The sequence below is a fragment of the Papio anubis genome, chromosome 9 (assembly GCF_008728515.1).
Source record: "Papio anubis isolate 15944 chromosome 9, Panubis1.0, whole genome shotgun sequence".
Classification (NCBI taxonomy): Eukaryota; Metazoa; Chordata; class Mammalia; order Primates; family Cercopithecidae; genus Papio; species Papio anubis.
Genome location: NC_044984.1, coordinates 59701055 through 59722918, shown reverse-complemented (window position 1 = coordinate 59722918; position 21864 = coordinate 59701055). Strand labels below are relative to the sequence as shown.

The window sequence follows — 21864 nt, the reverse complement described above, 5'->3', positions numbered from 1 at the left end:
GGATGATAGTAAAAATTCATCAAATATCTATCCACAATATTAGCGAATCTGTGAACTGTCATTCATGGCTCATTCCTTCATTAAACTTGTGTCTGTTGAGAGCAAGAGCTCATAAATCCTTCTACAATCTGTTACATAACATTATTGTGAATATATTTAGACAAATAAGCATCTAATTACCTATATGATTCCTCCAAAGTCCATATTGTCTAGATATTCTAACCCTGTAGAATTATTTGTTTTCAGAATTTATGTTTTACACACTTTACAGTCATTGTTAACTAATGAATTTCTCAAACGAAACTAAGATTTAATTTTTTTGTTCATGCCTATTTAAACTCTCCCATTACTAGGTGTTATGTATTTTATAATTCTTAAGGTATATAAAGAATGTGTTCCATATTTAACAGAAAATCAAGAGAATCCACACTTAACAAACCATATGCCCAACATCTTATTCATACAGTCTTATTGTTGTATAACAATTTAGCTTTAACTAATATGCATTGTCCACAGATAATTAAAAATTCGTCTGGTAATTAGATGCTGCACAGCAACTTTTCAACATTAAAACATTTATTATAGAGCTACGAAAACAGTTTGTTTTAGAAAAATACAGCTGCATCAGAGTACTCATTAATCAACATTTTAAATATAATTTTTCTTAGTTTTCTAAAATATTTTCATTCATGCAAAAATTGATTCATGCTTAACAGTCAACATGTTAAACTAATAACGGTTTCAAGATTCTATAAAAATTCAAAACACAGCAAAACAAAATGTGAAATTTTCTTTAATTCTTGGGTGGTCTGCTGAAGAAAATTTAGCTGCACATAAAACCATAAATGACTGTTAAATCAGCTATTTGGATACAAGATAAGTTAATTTATGAAAGCTTGTTTCAGTTTATAGAAAGTCTACACATGAAAGACAATTTCAATGAGATGGTCAAGCATAAGGGAGTTGGAATCCTATTGAAAATGGAAAAAGGTTTTGTGCTCTACAAATATTGTTTGAACATAATATAAGCAGAAAAATTTGTGGTTTATAAATCCATATGTTCTTAACTGGCTATTCCTTATACACTTTTGTTTAAGTTTTCACAATGCACCTATGTGCTAATATCAATAATCATTCATGCTATGAAAGAATGTAAACCTAGTGCCATCTACTGGAAAAAGTGGATACCATTTAATCAATTAATTGCAAATTATTTTGTGAATTACGGGTTGAAATTTGTAGGTCCTTTTTTTTTATTTCTTAAAAAAAATCCTCTCCACAGCATTTTAATACAATCAAAGAAGTTAGGTAAGATAAAGTTAGGTCAGATGTCGGGTAAGAATGGTGAAATTGGAGAACTAAGGGCATTAATCTGAACAAAAGGGAGAGAATTCCTTTCCTTTAGGGACACCAGTACTGAAATCAGAAACACTGCGTTCTGATGAGTTTTATGTTGGGTTCATGTGCATCTTTTAGAACAGAGGTTCTGGACATGCGGTCAAAGAGCCCCCTTGAAGAGTTTCAGAAGATCTAACAAAAAATTTCTTGAAATTATATGAAAACATGTGTAGATGCATATATGTCTTTTCTGGAAAAGAAGGTCGTAACTGTTATCAAAGCATTATGTAGGTGGTCCATATTTTTTACGACCCAAAAAAGGTTCTGAAGAACTAATATAGAATGTCAATGCATTCAGTAAGTGAACAGCACACTGACGATTCTGATTATCTTTTAAGTACATCAGTTCTATTAATGAAATATTGCCAGCTCAAATTGAATAAGTACTTGTTACTTATGGATGTGGCTTTAATGTGCATCTGTAGTATTTCCTCTTTACAAATGGAGACTTTAAAGCACAATAAACAATAATCTGCTGCAAAGAAGTGATCAAAAGGGCCAGAGTTCTTAAGTCTTATGCTAAGTATAATACATCCTTATTCACTGCGTCAAACAGCTTACTACCAAAACTCAAACTGTTTGCAAGAAAAGGTAAAAGTAGTTCTGGATAATATGCATTGAATCTGTTGCCACTTTTGTTATTTGTTTAGCCACAATGTGATTTATACTTATGGCATCCCCTATATTGTACTAATGCAATAAAGTGAGAAAAAAATTGTTAGACAATAAATTCAAAAGTAAACCAAACTATGAACTTTACTTTTAATCTTCCCATATAAAGGAGTTTCAAATAAATTTGTACTCTCTTACAGCTATGACTTCACCTCCACATAAACATTCCAAATGTTTATTGATTCATTTAACAAATATTTATTAAGTGCCAGGCACTGTGTTAAGCTCTGGAGCCATAAGCCACTGATTCATAGAGTTCTAGTTATACAGATGATAGTCAATGACTTTCTAACACCATTTGCAAAATATCTCTAAGACTTCTAATTGCTACATTAGAAAACTATGATATATTTATAAGCTACAGCCATGTAACTCTTCAATTCATGGAAACTATTAAATATGCCATTAACGTCAAGTAAGAATCACAACCACAAATTATATGTATGATGGTAGAAAAAAAGTATAATTTATCACTCTAATTAGTACTATTTAGACAAATTTTATTTATTTCACCCTCACTTGGCTGAAAGCTATCATGATATCTAGTATAAGCTACAATTACACTTAATTTTTATCTAGCATTAAAACTATGTATAAAATTGTGCTTCCTGATTCCTCCTCAGATAATGCTTCAGTCTTGATTAAGAGGCAAGGAATTCTAATGTTCAAACATGGAAACTGTCCTACCACCACAAGTCAGCAGACTTCTCTATAAGTTCCCAGTATTAGTTAGTACTGAGTTTTAAGATCTGATTAACCTAAAGTCAAAAGTAAAAACAAGTGACAGTTAATAAAATCACAGAATTTAAGAACTAAATATATTATCTAACTTTAATTCCTCGTAAAGATGAAGAGACTGTGATCAGGAGAAGTTTATTGATTTGTTCAAGGTCATGCAAGTTAAGGACGGAGCTTTGGTTAGTTTTCTAACTCCTAATCCAGTGTTCTTTTAATACATAAAAGAAACTGTTGTAAGAAATTAAGAAGAAATTCTGAGAGAGAAAAATTACCTTTAATTACAAACAAGAGTGAACCATAACTCAGATGCACTTAATAAGATCTAAATTAAAATTATACTTTATTAAAAAATAAGAAGTAAAGAAAGTCAAAGCTAAAAATAATAGATCGCTCTTTTGGGATATAGCCTTCATGCAGGTCAATCCAGTTATAATCAACTTTAAGAGCCTGCTCCAATTATATTTTAGTTCTGGAATTATTTCATATTGAATAATACTCAAAATTAGTAGGGTACTGGCTGGGGAACAGACATCTTTTTGATTTACAGAGATTTCTGTTGTAATGGGTTTTGACCAGCAACAGTATATTAAAGCAAGACTTCAAACTTTCACCTTCACTTCCTGTATTTCCAGTTTTGGCCTCTTCTTTTCCCTACCTGCACAAAGTAATAGGGACTAGAATTCCCATTTCAATTTCATCTTTATTTTTCAAAATTTAAACTGTTTGTTTCATTATTGTTGAAGTTAACTTCTTCAACATTTCTATATATCTAAGAGCAAAATCCTGTTAGAGAAATTGATGATGATAAAGATTTTGCTAAATACAAGTTATAAAATATGTAGACACCGGAAGACTGACTTTCATAACACTTTAAAAACTAGGGGTGCTTGAATGGTCAAGAAATTATGGAATACTATTCTAGCCAATTCAATTTTCAAATTAAAATGGGTTTACAAGCCCTAGATAAGAAAGATGAGAGTTTATTTTGGCTTTTACCAGTACTGGGTAGTAAGAATAAAATAAATCTGTTGTATATTTATAGGACTTGAATTCTGGTTCAGCAGGGTGTATAAGTAAAATAAAGAGATCAGAACAACAGATCAAGATGGTTATTTCTCAAACATAAAGTGTATTTGTGAGTCCCATGAAAGTAAAAAAATAGTTAAATGAAACATAGGACATGTTTAAAAGTTTGAAAAGTCTGTTGTATTGGAAAAACATAAACCTGTATTAATACAGATACATGAATTTCCATATTGAACATAGTGAAGACATATATGGTGTTTACTAAATGCCGGCCACAGGTTTAAGCACTTTTCACATCCCAATCTATTTAATTCTCACAGCAACCCTTTCAGATTGGTACTATTATTATCCCCATTTTACAAACAAGGAAGCTAAGGCACACAGCTAGTCAGTGGCAAAGTCAGATTTTAAACTCATTCTGACCCCAGACAGAATTAGTGTGCTTAAGCACTGTACCACAATGGTTAACTTCTTAAAAACGATTTGCTTTGGTGAATTTATCTTTGAATCATTTTGTCGTCAAAACTTAAAGATACTTATATTTCAATTAAACAATCTCATTATGAAACCCTTTAATCCATGACTGTCATTTATTGAAGAATATACTATTAATTAATGTGGTTTCTATAAACATTTAGCCTCCTCTATATTTGGCAAACCCATATTGAAAGAACTATGCTGGGTACTTTTACACACTGGAGCTTTTTCCAGACGAAAACATCATTATGTATCATCTAAATAACCTCCATAGTCTACCTGTGACATGTACTGTAGAGCATTGAAAAGGTTCTGCACAGCACAAGTAACTAGTGGTTGAGGTTCTCCCTCAAGGTCATATACAATTCTACAGACAAACCTTGTCAGTTCTACAGCCTGAATCTCTCCCAATTACAATCTTCCTTTTCAACTCTATTGTAACGGCCACAGCACTTCACATCTCCTTACAGCCTCAGACTCCTCCAGTACTCTTTACGGTGGCAGTGCGGGGGGATGTGGGCCCAGGGGGCATACTGAGAAGAGTGATTGGGGCCTCTATACATTAAGCTTCATTAGCCCCTCATGTCACCACAGACTTAAAATCTACTTTTAAAAAAAGTGTATTTGCTATATAAATATGGCTGCAAGACAAATACCTTACTCCTTCTAATCAGGTTGCCAATCCAGCCTCTCTCACAGAAACATCTGAAAAACCAGCTCTGACCTCCTACCATACTAAATCAATAATCTTTGTAAAATGCAAATGAAGTCATGTCATTCCTGTTCATCTCTCCAAGACTTAAATTCCTTAGAACATCATATAAAGTGCTTCATGATTTGGCTGCCTTTCCTTCCTTACCTCTTCTATTTGCCCTTGTACATCCAAACCAGCCATATGAATAACTGTATTTCTCTGAACATGCCTTGCTCTTTCAGGCCTTCATGTTTTCCCATGCTACTCCTTTTGTTAGAAACAGCCTCCCCACCACCCTGCTTAGAAACCAGGCTAACTGTGCTCCCAGTATGAGATTCAGCTCAAGCACCATATCCTCCATAAAGCCCTCCTTAAACTTCAGAGATCTTCCCTTCCTTCCAACATTTCTTCTCCTAAAGACAAGATCTAGGATCGACCTCCTCTGAATTACCTTAACACACCAAGTATAAATGCCTCTAGTCTAGTCAGGTCAACATATGATTCAACAGTCCTCACATAGTTCCATTTCCATCTTGTACTTGTTGAAAAACATCAGCTTTACCTTATTTATCACTGTATCCTCACTGCTTAACACAATGCCTGGCACATATAGTTAACATTTAATGAGTTGGAATTAAATTCTCTATACAATGTAGTGATAGATATTTACACTAATGGAAAAATGTAAATAATATTGATAATCATACTCACAGAAGTAAAATATTTAGCCATTGCGGTTTTCATAATAAAATTAAAATACTAAGCTTATGATACAGGCGCATAAAAAATTTTGGACTTTCATGCCTCACTTATTTAAATTCTTAAAATCACACTGTTAGAAAGTGCAGTGGTTCTAATTTAAGAACCCACTGATGCATGCTATATTAGCTCTGTTTATTTGGTCATTGTTAAGTAGAACTTTTTTTCTTTTTAACTACAATAAATTGGTAACTTAATTATGCTAACGTTGTTCATTTTCATTTTTTCCTAAAGGAACGACCACATGTGGAATGAAAAGCATTTTCATTATCCTTTAACAAGATGAATGTCCTATTTTGTGTGATTTGGGGCAGTTTCTTACTCAGACTGCCAGTCTCTTATGAACGTTATGATTTGCAGATGTGTAGTGTGCATTAAAGAACAAGAAGATATCATGAAATACTAGTGACAATTATACACTGGGCAAGGAAACTGGACAATGTTCCAAGGGTTGTAAGGATTGTGGAAATGAATGTTACTCAAAGTAGAGTGGTGATTTATAACCAATTTCCGTCTTCAAATTAGGGCCCAAGTAAAAGAAAATGAAATTTAGCAAAGCATGATGGTGTATCATTTCCTGCAGCAGAAACACCCAGTTGGCCCTGTGCCTTCACTATGTACAGTACAACAAGCAGCAACCTGAGGGAAGCCCACAGGCTCGAAGGGCTACTGGCTGGCTCTTTGTCACCAAATGCAGCAGGTTGAATGCAGACATCACTGTGATATCTTCACCAACAAAACGAGAAGCAAAGAACAGGGGCAAGAGCTGAGTAGGAGAAAAAACAAAAACAAAAACAAAAAACAAATTAAAACATCACAAATATTAAACACATTAATTGCACAACTGATGGTTACAGTTTTATCTGGAACTGAACACATGCACATATTGCTAATAAATTTCAAATGCCTATTTTTCAGCCGGTGAGCTTACTTTCAATCTAGCTTTATTTGTATCTTAGAGATAAAATACACACTACAAGATAGCAGTGTAATCTGTAAACACAGTTTGCAAGAGGTTGAGAAAAGAGAGGAAGTTTAAAAACAGTTGAAAGGAATTCGCATTTACTGAGTTCATACCATGTGACAGGAACTGTCTGGAGCCTAATATACACGTCGTATCATTTAATTCTTACAATAAACCGAGGAGGTAGGTTTTATGCCCCAATACATATGTGAAGAAACTGTGACTCAAAAGTCCAAGGGCACAAAGCAAATAATCAGTGGAAAAAGGACTAGAAAACCCTGTTATATCTGACTGCAAAGCCATGTTCCTTCCTTACACCATGCTGCCTTCTTCCAGCAATTACTGGCAAATCTCCCTCCCTGGAGAAGACTATAAAATAATAAGATTAAGAGACATATTTTGTTAGAATTTCATTTTATGAAATAGAGACCCAGAAAACCTATGGACAATTAACACTTTCAAAACAGCGTTAAGTTTGAATAAAGCATGGCAAATATGAATTTTCATTTAATTATATGATTTATAATTTCTAGGTCAATTCTGTGAATAATATTCATGATTTAGTCATTTTAAAAGTGTAAAATTGTTTTTTAATGTCTTTGGAAATGAATTATGTGGAAGAATCTAAAAATTGTGTAGATATTAAACTTTAGAGAAAAGTTCAATTCTTAGAATTTTCTTAAAAATTTTGTACAATATTTCAATTGGTAAAGATTAACTTTAAATGGAAATGGAAAATACTAGATCAATAAACTTCACATATGTTATTTCAAATTAGTATTTTAAGTGACTTTAACCATTAAATGCCCAAAAATTAATACAAAATTAATGTCTTGTTCATTTCCTGACCACTTTCCCTGCTCCCCACCCCCAAAAAAAGTCTGTTCCGGACTCTTCTGACCTCCTTGAAGAACAAACATATAATAAACAGTAATATATTTTACTAAATCACTCTGGAGTATATCTGACAGAAATCTGCTTGTATTAACATGCCTGAACTCTGACTTCCCCAAACTAAACTCACTACAAGACTAAAACATTTTTGTGTTACTAATTGGAGACAAAGGGGAGGGAAAAGGAAGGTAAGTATCACAATGCACAGCCCGAAAGAACCATTAAACATAAATAAACATGTCATTTTCACGAGTGACTGCAGAGCAGGGAAAAGAGAGCACTCCTTGGGAGCAGACTACCGACTAATAAAAGATCAAAGGTCTATACCTCACATCACTATAAATAAAAATGTATTTTTTCCTTGTGACCCTTCTCTGTGAGGAATAAAGTGCACACAGTAAATGTAATTACTTAGCAAAGCTGCAGTCTCACTGTGCTTCCACAGCTGACCATAAAACGTCTTCCTATTCTGTTTCATCAACTCCTGTACCAGGCAGTCTGGGCGCCTACCAACCACTGTGGCCATCTGGCTTATGTCAAAGCCAGCGCACAGGAAGAGAGGCAGTGATGTCACTCTGCAGGTCAGGGAAAGAACAAAGATGCATTCTACAATTAAAAACTGAGGGCCACAAATACCAGGAGCCCTCCAGCATGATATGACTGTGTGATTTAATATTCTGACTGCATTGCCTGTATTTCTACCCAAATAGCCAGGGCTCCATCTAGTGGCAAATTAGTTTTGCCCAGTTTTTTGAAACTAGAAGACCCAGAAAGTACAACATTAGCACTAACAAAGTGGGGCAACTAAAATGACTGCTTTTAGAGCACTCTAGTCTTTCTATACTGAAGAATGCAAAAAGCACAATTTGTCACACTGTTCTCTATTTTCCAAACCTAAAAGAATGCATTTCATAGGTTAGGATTTGATATTATCCCAATTATTTTAACGCCTGCATGGATAGTAGAAAAGGATTGAACTTTGTAAAATGCATGCAAATTGGTATTACTCATAAACCACTCTGAAAATGTGTAGCTGAGACATAAAGTGAAAAACACTTCTAAAGAATGGATGTGTGCATCTGGATGCCTTGGTTATATCAAACTAATATGCTTATACTTCCACAGAACAAAAGAATCATAGTTAATATGGCTCTAACATGTATTTTTATGCTGAAATGGTTTAACAAAATTATTTTTAGCTCATGTTTTCCACCTAATTAATGTTTGCAGTAAATAAAACAAAACACTTTAACAAACAGATCTAAAATACATATGTTTGCATGAAAGATGGGACATTACAATGGATGTGTGTGATCCACGGACATAGACTGTCTGGGTTTGAATGCTGGTCATGCCCATAACCAATTCAGTGACCTTGGACAACTTGCTTACCCTCTCGGGGCCTCAGCTTCCTCACTTATAAGATAATGATTAAATAAGTTAATTGGTAAAAAGTGCTTGGTACAACTCCTGGGACATAGTATATGCTCAGGAAATGTTAGCTATTATTATTTATGCCAAATATTTACTACAGTTTTAACTGCATTAATTAGAAAATTGTAACAGTCCATTTATATCCACCCCTTCTTAGAGGTAGCAAGCTATTCTCCAAAGAATCCTATTTAGGTCAGAAAACCACTACTTGATAGATTTCCACAGTAAATTACTCTAATGAAAACAATAGAACAGAGAAATCCTAAAGATAACAGTTGACTGTGCACACAGCATGTGCCATGTACTACTCTAAGCATTTCACATTTATTAGCCCTTTAAATCCCCACAACCTAATGAGGTATATACTATCATTTTCCCTTTTTTAGACACAGAGACTGAGGCATAGGGAGGTTAAGTAAATGACCTAAGGTCTTACACTTAGTAAGGGACAAGGACTTTAAGTAATTGGGTAATCTAATTGATACATGTGAACTCAGGCCATTTACCTCCAATGCCAGTACTCTTGACCACTACACAACTGGCAATGAAAAGCTTTACGACGCACCAACCAACTCTAGATACTCTGATTCCATGTTCCCCTACTAGGTAGCATGATAAACATGTAATAAGGAAACTTAATTCAAGATTACTTGATGGCCAGGCAAGGTGGCTCATGCCTGTAATTCCAGCATTCTGGGAGGCTGAGGCGGGCAGGGAGTTCCAGACCAACCTGACCAACATGGCGAAACTAAAAGTACAAAAGATTAACCAGGCATGGTGGTGGGTGCCTGTAATCTCAGCTACTCAGGAGGCTGAGGCAGGAGAATCGCTTGAACCTGGGAGGCAGAGATTGCAGTGAGCTGAGATTGTTCACTGCACTCCAGCCTGGGTGACAGAGAAAGACCCTGTCTCAAAAAAAAGAAAAAGAAGAAGAAAAAGAAAAAAGAAGAAGAAGATTACTTGAAGATTCTCTCCCTTGATATTCTCAGATTTCTAGACTTGATCTTTCTAGTTCCACCACATGCAACTTCAACTGCTTTCACCTTCAAATTTTTTCTCTAAATTCCTTGGATATACCTTTAGAATCTGTAAAGCTAACTCTATGTTAATCTACCAAAACTTCAATATGCTGATAATGTACTTTTGAGGACCAAACAAACTAACAGCTACTTCCACTCTCAGACCCCCAAACTGAAGTTTCAATTTGGCAGCTTTTAACCATTTGTATTTCCTGAACTGTCTGAGTGAAGGCCATTACCAGAAACAATCCTAATCCAGAAAGAAGCAAACGCTTAGCATTAAACACCCTGTAGGAATCAGGATTGAGCAAGGATCACCAGAAAATCCATAATTCTCCAAGTTTATTCTCAACTTCCTCACTTTTGCATTGCCTTTTATTCAATTACCTACATGGATGAACAACATTTACAGATAATCCATCCACTTCGGCCTCCCAAAGTGCTGGGATTACAGGCGTCAGCCACCATACCCGACCTAATCAACATGTCATTTTTAAAAGCCAGACAAGATGTCTCATGAATCTTCCTAATCTCCCCAAATATCTGGTAGATAATTTTGAAAATAGTGGGCATTTAAAAATACTGACTGCACAATGCCTAGTGAGCAGTATCACATTATGTGTTAAGAACAGAATTAGATTCCGTAATTGTCTATAATTTCCTGCTTAAAACATTTTGATGATTCCCCCTTGTATATCACAGGGTTCTCCAAACCATGTTCTGAGAAATGTAAGATAGCCCTTCAAACAAGTTTAGTAGTCAAATAGTTGTGGAAATGCTAACCAATATAAAGGGTCTGAGAAGTCTTCAGTAGATATGCCTGCTTAACTTTGTCTCAATTGGTGCCTCTGAAATGTTTCTGATCATACAAAACCCCTTTCTGTCCTATCACCCAACCCCTAGAACACATTCTGGTAAATCCTTCTGATAAAGCCCAAATTCCTAAACAAAGTTTCTAAAGTATCTAAAGTTCTACATTCAGCTACTGCTGAACTCTTCAGCCTTTTCCCTTGCCATACCTCTAGAACCCACTGCACCCCACACTCCTGCCATACTAACATGGTGGTAATTTTCCTGATAGGTCAGCTGTTTCCTATTTCCACCTCCATGTCTTCATTCCAGATCCTTACTATCTTTGCCACCACTTACAACCTCCACCATTCGTAACTCCTCCAATTCTAGTCCCCAGTATAGTACCAAATATGCTATCATACCCCCATAACAATTTTCAGCGTACTGATTTGCTTAGATCTCTCCCTCTTCTAGATTATAAACTCCTTAACGACAGTGACAGTGTCTTTCATCCCTGCATCCCAGTACCTGGCACATAACAGTCATTCATTTATTGAGTGAAAGACTACGAAAATGACTGATTATATGTTCAGGATATGACTATATTGTTCAGGATCATCATTTCCAATGCTGCTGTCTCTGCCATCTCAACTGCTAATAATGCTTAAAGGTAATAATTTGAATTAAAATATATTATACAATTATTAGTTCCTATGAAGATGTGGGAAGTTGCAAATGTAACCTGACTTGAAATCCAAAAATAATTTAAATGCCCTATTTTGGTCAAAAATCTCTACTTCTTCATCTCCCCCGTGAATTCTAACATCCAAAAATTTGATTAAAGTTAATTGGCTAGGGTTTTGTTTTAGGTTTATCTTTTTTCCCTTTTACTTTTTTCCCTGTAGTTGAACAATAACTTCCAAAAAGAGATGGTATAAAAAGTAATCTAGAGAACTCACAAAGCTGATAATTAGCTCCAGAATAAGTGAGCTGATGGTACTAGTGGTTTTAAAGTGTCAAACCTAAAGGTCGAATCCCTTCCCAATAAATGCCAAAGGAATGTCCACATCAGTGGTTTTTCACAAGCTAGTAAAATGCTCCCCTCCACCACACCCAGAACTGTAGGAGCCAACAGTTTGGAGTTTTGTTAAATAATGACCAAAAAAAGTCTCAAAACCCTAATCTCACCATAATATCAGAAAAGAAAGATTATACTGACACCAAGAACTAAGAAAGCGATCTCAAGATAAAAAACATCCTTTTAAGTAGAATATGTTTAGTTTTGTGGGGGAGAATTTTCATTGTTGCTATTTTTTAATGTTATTATGAACAGAAGAAAATTCATCATGGGAACCACTAATCTATATAATATAGTTCTATAAAAATATCTTTGTTTTTATCAACCCAGTGCCTAGCAGTTTATGCTCAACTAGTGTTTGTTGAGTGAACTGATCAATCATTTAGCTACTGCTTGAAATCCATAGCTCATTGGCTAGAATTTGACATTCCTTTTGTTAAACAGAGATCCTTTTGTGATTGTATTTGTTTTAAGAAACAACAGAATCCTGGCTATTCAGAATGTTTAGTCGATCTTTCAAGTGATTTTAAGAGATAATTTTTTTAACTTACTCAATTCATCTATATAAATTCCTGCTACATGGAAAACAATGTATCAGGTGCTGATGAACATGCAAAGATGTAAGACATAGTCTGTGCTGTTAAAAAACATATTAGCTTAAGTGGGAACATAAGACATAAGCTAAATGAGTTAACAGGGGTAGAAATCAAGTGTTATGGAATTTCAGAGGAAAGAGAATTGCTTCCAGCTGTAGGAGAGGGAGTGGCAGGGACATACGGGAGTTTGGAACCAAAGAGAAGTTGTATGAAGGAAGACTTTCTATTTGTATTCTTTCATCTCTATATCTTTAGGGTTACCCATTCTTAAGCTTTTGGATCTCAGGATTCCTTACACTCCCCAAAATTATCAAGGACTCCAAATACCTTTTGTTCACATGATTATAAATATTAATATTTACTTATTAAAAATTACAACTAAGAAACTTTTTAACTATTTGCTTACTCCATTAAAAGCAAATAAAAAATAACTTACAAAATGACTATTCTTAAAATAGTAAAACTTTAGTTTAACCCGAAAGCTTAAATAAATACATTTATAAAAATGACATTTATAATGAAAATTAACTATATTACCAAAAATAAAAATATATGTATAATGGAAAGAGTTTTATATTTTTGTAAATCTCTTTTTATTATCTAGCTTAATAGAAAACAACTGAATTCTCATCTCTGCTTCTGCAATCGATGTGTTGTGATACGTTGTTTTGGTTGAAGTACATAAGTGAAGAAAATCTAGATTCATACAAATAAGTAGCTGGAAAGGGGAGGAGTATTTTAATAACCCTTTCAGATAATTGTATGTTTTATTCTTTGTTATCACACCGAAGATCAACAAATGGTAGTCTGAAACCATATCAATGAACTTCTCATCCTGTTACATTAAAACCCATTGGTCTATCTTGCATTTTGAATGGACCTTCTAATCTTGCATGATTTTGTAACATCCTGCACTGCTCCTTTGGAAAATATTGGTTCACCGAGTTACACAGATCTTTCGTATGTTGAAACATTTCATAACATGATATCAAAACACCATACTCATTAATATCATCACTGATTTCATCAGAAAAGTTTTTAAATATTGAGAAGCTGTCAAGCTCACAGTAGGAGATGCAAGTTTTCCAAAATTTCCATGTAGATTTTATCTATTCTTACAACTTCAACCATCACTTCTTGATAGATGAATACAAAGGTCTAGCACCAACTTTGAACCAAGCTCTAATGCTTTATCTTCTAACATTTACTAGATAATATCAACTTGCTTTTGCACAGTATGTTATTATTTACAAGGCATTTTCATATATATTATGATAAAGTCTTTTAACCTTATAATAAAGGCTTTAGTCTCCCTGTATATTGTTATTGAATATTTGCATGTATACATCTATGATGAGATTATTAACAATAATCATTTTTGAGCACCTGTACTGTGTATATGTGTATGTGTGTGTGTATATATATGTGTGTAACCTCATTTAATCCTCATATCAACCCTGAGCTAGGCACTCCTATATGTAGTAGTCATTATTACTCTGTACACAGTAATTCTGGCTCTCCATCTTCCAGGCATATGGTAGGAATGCACTTTCTGGCCCCCTTGTGGTTGGGTGGGAACATGTGGCTGGCTAGCTCTGGGCAATAAATTGTGAGCAGAAATGATTATGTGTATTGCTTCCAAGCCAGAGCACTTAACTGTTGGTGCGAGACCCTCCAGAGCTTTCTTTCCCTCTGCAGCAGGGACCAGCAATGTTCTATAATTAGATCGTGGCTGCTCCATTAGTCGTGATCCTGGGATAAGGAGATATGGAGCAGAGCTCCCATCTGGACCACAGTGAACACATAGTACAAACAAGAACTAAACTTTCCGCATTTCAAATCATTGAATTTGGGGGCTATTTGTTCCAATAGAAACTGAAGTTTAGAGAATTACCTGCTTGAGGTTATATGGTCAGTAAATTATGGAGCCAGAATTTTAACTAAACTTTAATCTCTTCTACTACATTCCAAACTCCTCAAGGGCACAGGCCCTTGTGCCCCCAGATTGATGTCCTTGTTTTAGAAAACAACAGACTCTGTAAGGATGAGAAGTCTAATGCCAAGAACTGTGAGACCACTTCCAAAAGTCCGTAGTTTCTCTCTCATTAGTCATCCCTTCTATCCTAAATATCCCAAAGAGATTCTTAATTTAGTCAGAAGATGCGGCTGCCCTCTCATATTCAAACATTAAAGGCCAGGAGACAGCTACTTTACTTCGATCACTCAGAGCTCACAAACTTGTCTCAACACCAAAAACTAAAGATTTTCCTCAGCTGCAAAAGTGACTGAGTAGCTTCTGGTCACAATAAAATGACAATGTGAAGATCTTATTTCCTGAAGCAACTGAAAGTTTCTTGGACACTAAGCACATTCACTGTAGCTTTCTTAGTAATCTAACAAGTCAATGCCTAAATCCACACCTTATAGATAGAATGTTTGATTTAAAATCAATCAACAAATACAAGGAAAATCAATCCATTTGCCATGATGATAGAAAAATGTCGGTTTCTTCCAATAGCTGAGATCATGATCCCAGAACTAATGAGAAAGAACCACATTAATAGCTCACATTGTGACCTCGAAGTAATCAATGTGTACATAGTCATAACAATATAAGCTTTTAGAGACAACCTATGGACAAATATTTGACTGTGATTTCAGAACAGACTGTGAGCATTAGCAGCTTCATATTGTGAAACAAAAAGTATACAGCAGCAAAATGTAAAGAAGGCTGGACAGAAAGGCGGAGGAAAGATTCAGGGTATCAGTGTCCTCTCTTATAAAGTAGAGGGTTAGAAGACACCAACTAGACTGGGAAATGCTAACTGATCCCTAGAATCCATGCTTCCTTCTTCTTATTAGCAATAGAACCCCCTGAAATTTTAACTGAACATACAGCCTCATTTCTCAGCTTCCTTTGCAGCTAGATGTGAACATGATACTAAGTTGTGGAAAAACGGAATGTAATTCAGTATCATGTATGATTTTTCAGGTCATCTCCTTTAAAGACAAAGTCACTTGCTTTGGATTTCCTCTTCCCTCCTGAGAAATGGCAACAACTGCATCAGTACGCTTGAACCCTGAGAAGGAAGGCACTTGATGAGGAAGACAAACCTAACAGGTCATGAGGCAAAGCTATTCACCAGCCCAACCTTGGACTAGTATATGAAAGGGAAACTTCTACTTTCGGTAAGTTGCTCCACTTGTAATCTCTTTGTCAGAGCAGCTTAGCCTGTAAGTCTAACAATGGTACACAAAAAGGTGAAGAGATAGCAGATAAATACTTATATTCTGTAACTGGTTATTATCTGAAACTGATGCACCAATAAATAGCACTATAACTATATTAACCAAAATTACGAAAGTAACTAGTAGAATAATGATTTTAAAATATGACTTCAGAGGAGTGAGACAGAAATAGAAAGAGGTGGAGTTGTAGGCAGGTTTTTTCACCTTAGTTCCCCTGTACCAAGAGCCATGTGCAGGTTTTTTATAAAAATAAAGCTTATACATAAAAAAAGATCCAGTGTCTCAATAGACCATTTTATCTAAAGAAAAATCCTGCGAATGCAAGCCAACTAAATCCTATGCCTGAGACTATAAACTACAGTATCTATATCACTAAAAGACTATTTTTAGTGAGCTAAATATAATCCTTAAAAATGCAGATCCTTAAATCATATTTCATATATTTTAAGTCAGAACTTTGCCACCCATTCATGGAATAAAAAGTTTTAGCACTGGAAATTACAAGTAAATATCTGTTCTTGTATCTGAATTTTTGTATCCCTCCCCATAAGTTTACATACTGTTGCAGAAAATAGAAAATTATTAAATAAAATTATAATGATGGCTTGCATCTGATGTAGCAGATAAAAGAGAAGTTTTATGAAAATTGACTCCTTATATTCCACTAAAAAGTATATTTAATGACTTCTATCAACTATCCTTTGACATCATGTTGGGCTTAGGAGGGAGGAAAAGTCCTGAATGAGATCATAAAGTAGAAGAAATTAAATATTTTGCAAAATTTCCACTTTGTCCTATACTATTTTTCTTCATGAATTTTAGGTGATTAAAAGATGTTTTTCAAAGAATCTGAGTGTACTTCAAACTGCTTATTATATCCCAAACTCAAATCATGTATTACTTTCTTTCTTCATTAATTAATCTGTCTGTATTTCCTTGTTAGAAAGTAGTTCCTTCAGCAGGGTGTGGTGGCTCATGCCTTTAATCCCAGCACTTTGGGAGGCCAAGGCAGGAGGATGGCTTGAGCTCAGGAGTTTGAGACCACTCTGGGCAAAATGGTGAAACTCTGTTTCTACCAAAAAGACAAAAATTAGCCAGGCATGGTGGCATGCACCTGTGGTCCCAGCTACTCGGAAGGCTGAGGTGGGAGGATTGCTTGAACCCAGGAGATCAAGGCTGCAGTGAGCCAAGATTGGGCCACTGCACTTCAGCCTGTGTGACAGTGAGGCCCTGACTCAAAAGAAAAAAAAAAAAATAGTAGACCCATCTATCCAGGCACTAAAACCTCAAACCTGGGAGTCACCCTCAATTCCTTTCTACTGTAACCATTCATATCCAAACAAGATTAAGTACTGTCAATTTTTTTCCAAGATACTGCTCAAATACATCCCTTTCATCTCCCATCTACAATAAGTAATGGCCTCTTATTGGTCTTTCTGCCTTCAATCTAATTCCCCTCACATTCACCCTCCATACTACTGCAAAATGCTGTGTACTAGATCTGACCATGCCATAAACCTGCATAACATGCTTCCATGGCTCATTAGAACCTACAGGGGAAAGAAATCCAACCAGTGTATCCTGATATTAAAGACCTATCAGGTTCGTTTCTTTCCCTATGTATAGAACCTCAATCCTTAACACTCTCCGGTACACTATATGCTTCATGAACGTTCTTGTCCCTTACTTTAGTTCTACGACTTCACACGATGATGCCTAACCCTTAGTAGGCATTCAGTAAATATCTGTCAAATAAATATAATGTTCTGATGATAGCCAACCATTTACAGTTTCCTATACAGTCTTGTCTACCCTCACCATATGACCCACATCCTCCATCTCATATGCAGAATGGACTCTTTTTTAAATTTTTACTTTAAGTTCCGGGGTACATGTGCAGGATGTACAGGTTTATTACACAGGTAAACGTGTGTCATGGTGGTTTGCTGCACCTATCAGTCCATCACCTAGGTATTAAGTCCAGCATGCATTAGCTATTTTTCCTAATGCTCTCCCTCCCCCTACCCCATCCTCCAACAGGCCCCATTGTGTGTTGCCTCCCTCCCTGTGCCCATGTGTTTTCATTGTTCAGCCCCCACTTAAAAGTGAGAACATGTGGTGTTTGGTTTTCCATTCCTGCATTAGTTTGCTGAGGATAATGGCTTCCAGCTCCATCCATGTCCCTGCGAAGGACATCATCTTGTTCCTTTTTATGGCTGCATAGTACTCCATTATTTTTTAACCTTCAAACACAGTTTAGGTATCATCTCTTCTGGGCAGAATATTATTTACAAATCATTTATATTTATGATATACTTAGAAATCATTTCTTTCACAATTGTCCCCCACTTCCTTCTCCCTATCACTTCCATGGGAAAATTAATCAGCTCTTCTTCTACGCTACTCCCTACTTCAGGGTCTCTATTATTGCAGTTTGAAGTTTAGGTTTATAAATCTGCTTCTCTTTTAAACTCCTTGAGAGTAGTCAGTGGCCTTTCACCTCTGTAAAATAAAGGCTCAATAAATGTTTCAATATCATTGAACAAATGGCACTTTCTGTTTTCCTTCATCTTTGCGCATAGTGTCCTAGTTCCCAGGGACTAGAGTATCCTGTATTGCTGTCTAGGCAGTGCAGAATACAGGAAAGAGTCCAAACTGGGTTCAAATTCCTGACTCTATCATTTAACCAGCTGATATATTTTAAGCAATTTAGTTACTGTCTAAGATCCTCAGCTTCCTATGGATCTCTATAGATCCTGTTTCCTCACTTGTATAATGTGGATCATAACATGTACTTCATTAAGTTTTGGAAGAGTTAAATGAGAGAATGTTTTTGAAAGCATCTAGAAGCATGCTTAGTGAGTTTTACTTCCCTTATGGAGACTGAAAAGTAAGAAGAGGTTTAAAAGAGAGAAAGAGAATGGATGTGTGGCTGTGGCACATGTACGCATGTGTGTGAGTGTTGGAGGGTTTAATTAATTTATTTTTGCACAGGGAAAGAATGAGGTGATTGCCTAACATACAACTCAACTAAGATTACTTTTTCCATTTCAACAATTATGTTTTAGTGACTGTCAAAGAAATCATTATATTTGACAAAAAAGAAATTTCAAATTTTGTGACCAACTATTTCAGCGAATCATGTAGAGTGATCCAACTCTGTGTACGCATGAAACAAATACACTAATAAAACAAGTATTTGACAAAATAAACAGTTGGTCAACTCCAATGTGAATAGCACAATAGAAATTATAAAACATTTATTGCAATTCAACTAAAACTGCCAACATCGCTCACTCTCATTCAAAAACAAATCTGTTCTAGGGCTTATAACTAATTGTGTCTTGTGACCCTGAGAATTATCTATGACATTACAGGTCTTGAATTCCTAGCAATAACCTTGTGACTGATATAATTTATCACCTGAATTTGTGATAAATTCCTTTTTCCTAGGTTCTTCTTCTGTATAGAATGCTAGCAACTTTTTATATTCCATAACTAAAATATTTGCTTTTAGGTTATTCTATATAGGAATTTTACAGCCTCCCAATTATGCTTCTTTGTAATCCTCCTATCAATTAAATGTTGTTTTGCAAGGCAGAGTTAACATGTTATATAATAGTGTTTAGTTTCCTCAGATAACAGAAGGGCTCAGGAAATAAGCAGGCATATATCTTTCCCTATCAAAAAACAGGGAGACATCAACTCAAAAATATACCCTAGCCAAATGATGTATGAATCAAATATCCTTAAGGATAGTTAAATTAACATATAAAAGTTGTGGTGGTAGTCACTGAATGCAGTAAATGTCATATGATTTAATGAAAAAGATAAAAATAACCCTTAAAAGGTAGAATGTATAATACAAAATCATATCGAATGTCAACTCTTCAACAATAGTCATGTGTATCTACAGGCCCCACTCTAGCTAACAAAGGCAGGGCAGAGAAAAAGACAAGAATCCTGAGTTCTCCTGCAGAAAAGAGTCAAATGCTACCGCATTTTTTTATTTTTTCAATTTAATAATTAGGTAAGGCTCAATGATGTCTTTAGACACTTTTTCAAGGTCATAGAACCTAAAATAATCCCTATGAAAGATAAAAGTGAATAAAACATGGAAGGTCAGGCACAGTGGCTCACGCCTGTAATCCCAGCACTTTGGCAGTTGAGGCAGGAGGATCACTTAAGGCCAGGAGTGCAAAACCAGCCTGGGCAACATAGTGCCATCTCGTCTGCATATAATTTTTTTAAAAAAGTAACCAGATGTGGTAGGCATGCCTATAGTCCCAGCTATTTAATACTTGGGAGACTGTGGTGGGAGGATCACTTGAGCCCAGGAGTTCGAGGCCACAGGGAGCCGTGATCGCACCACTGCATCCCTGCCTGGGCAACAGAGACTTTGTCTCAAAACAAAACAAAACAAAAATCCCCACAGAAACCACATGGCAAAAGATTGAAAACCTAGGGGGAAAAAAATCACAAAAACAGCATAAAACTATAGTACAAAGAGTGTCATCAAATATGTCCATAACATAAAATATAAATGATTTAAATGTGCCTATTAAAAACAATGTCTCTCATATAAAGTTACAAAACAAAACAAAACAAAATGCCTAGAAGGAGTTTTTTTAAAGCAAAGAGAGAAGGAAATTGCTCACACATGCATGTGCACACACGCACAAGGACAAAGGTGGCAATAAAATAAATACCTTTCAAAAAGAGCTCACCCATGTTTTTCCTCAGTCAGATTTCCACCAGTTCCCATTAAAATGATAAGTATAAAAACAGGGGAAAACCTACATCAGCACTGGAAACTAAAAGAATAAACCCACTTTGAAAAACTGCTGCTATCGGGCAGAGAGGCTGTATTGAAGAAAAGGCCAATTCCTAACTCATCTCATGCACAAATATTGTTACTGCAAGTTAGTGAGATTCAGCAGATTCCCAGTGGGGTTCTAAATAGGAGGAAAGGCAGAGGGCAGGTAGGCAATGAGGTATGGAGAGCTTAAACCTGTCACAGTATCTATCTGGATCCAACAGAAAACACTAACAAGCACTTCTGACATTGGAAGCCACATGAAACAAGGGTTCTGTGGTAATGCTCATGCCTAGATTTCAAAGGATTTGGGAAGCACTGCCATGCTGCCTCTTGAAAAAGACAACCTGAGAAATACTGGGGGCACTGCCTGGAAATCCTGGATAGCACTCCAGTCAGAAAAAAGAAACTTCAACCCCAGAACAATATCTCCTCACTAGAGCCGCCTTCAGTCTGATGCTGCTTCCCTCCTGTCTACCTGAAGGTTGCAGGAGACCTCTGAAAGTAAACCTACAGAAAACTGAAACTTTTCTGTTCTCCTCTTTTGTCACACTGAAAGATTAAGACAAACACACCAACCCAGCTAGAAGGCCTCTCCTTCCCCAAACTGGGCACACTCATGCTGCATTTATTCCTCACTCTATTTAACAAACAGATGCTGGGGAGAAAGTGAGAAACAAGATGCCATGGTCCCTGCCACCACGAAGCTCATTTCTTAGTGAAGCAAAAGACATGAACAAGTGCAGTAAGGACCACAGAGAAGCAGAGTGGGGAAGATCCTATACAACAGAGGGATGTACTCTAGTTGGGGGGCCTGAGAAAGCCTTCCTGGGAAGTAACATTTAAACTAAGAATAAAGGCTAAGACTGTTGCCCAGATTAAGAATAAGGAAAGAAGTATTTCAGACAGAGGAAAAGACGAGCAGTAGCCCTGAGGTAAGAGTGTAGCTCATTGAAGATTGGGAAAGAAGAGCAGTGTGGTGGAGGTGTCAGTGAGGAACAGGCGAGGAAATCATGAGGCTGACAGATGCAAACCTTGGAAGCCACTATAAGAATTTGGAACTTCATCCTAAAAAGAAAGGGAAGTAAGTGAAGGAGAACAACATAATCAGATCTACAAAATAAAAAGATAAACATGACTGAAAGGTGGAAAATGGATGGGAGTGGTGTAAGAACAAAGGTGGTGAGACACTTTTAGGAGACCACTGCAGAAATCCAGGCAAAGATATGACACAGGCCATGAGATCAATAAAAAAAAT

General features: G+C 35.9%; 1 protein-coding gene across 5 annotated transcripts in view; it reads right to left on the bottom strand.

Moving 5' to 3' along the window:
- MSRB3 (methionine sulfoxide reductase B3) overlaps positions 1 to 21864 on the bottom strand; it is a 188364-nt gene that overhangs the window by 150825 nt on the left and 15675 nt on the right. For 2 of the 5 annotated variants that reach the window (XM_003906728.1, XM_017945990.2), the window contains exon 2: positions 6404 to 6530. The exons of 2 other annotated variants lie outside the window; for them this stretch is intronic. In XM_003906728.1, the coding sequence (XP_003906777.1) occupies positions 6404 to 6479 (76 nt within the window). In that variant the 5' untranslated portion in view covers positions 6480 to 6530. Of the gene's footprint in view, positions 1 to 6403; positions 6531 to 8033; positions 9781 to 21864 lie in introns of those variants that run through there. One more of the 5 variants, XM_009181143.4, reaches the window with a different exon arrangement.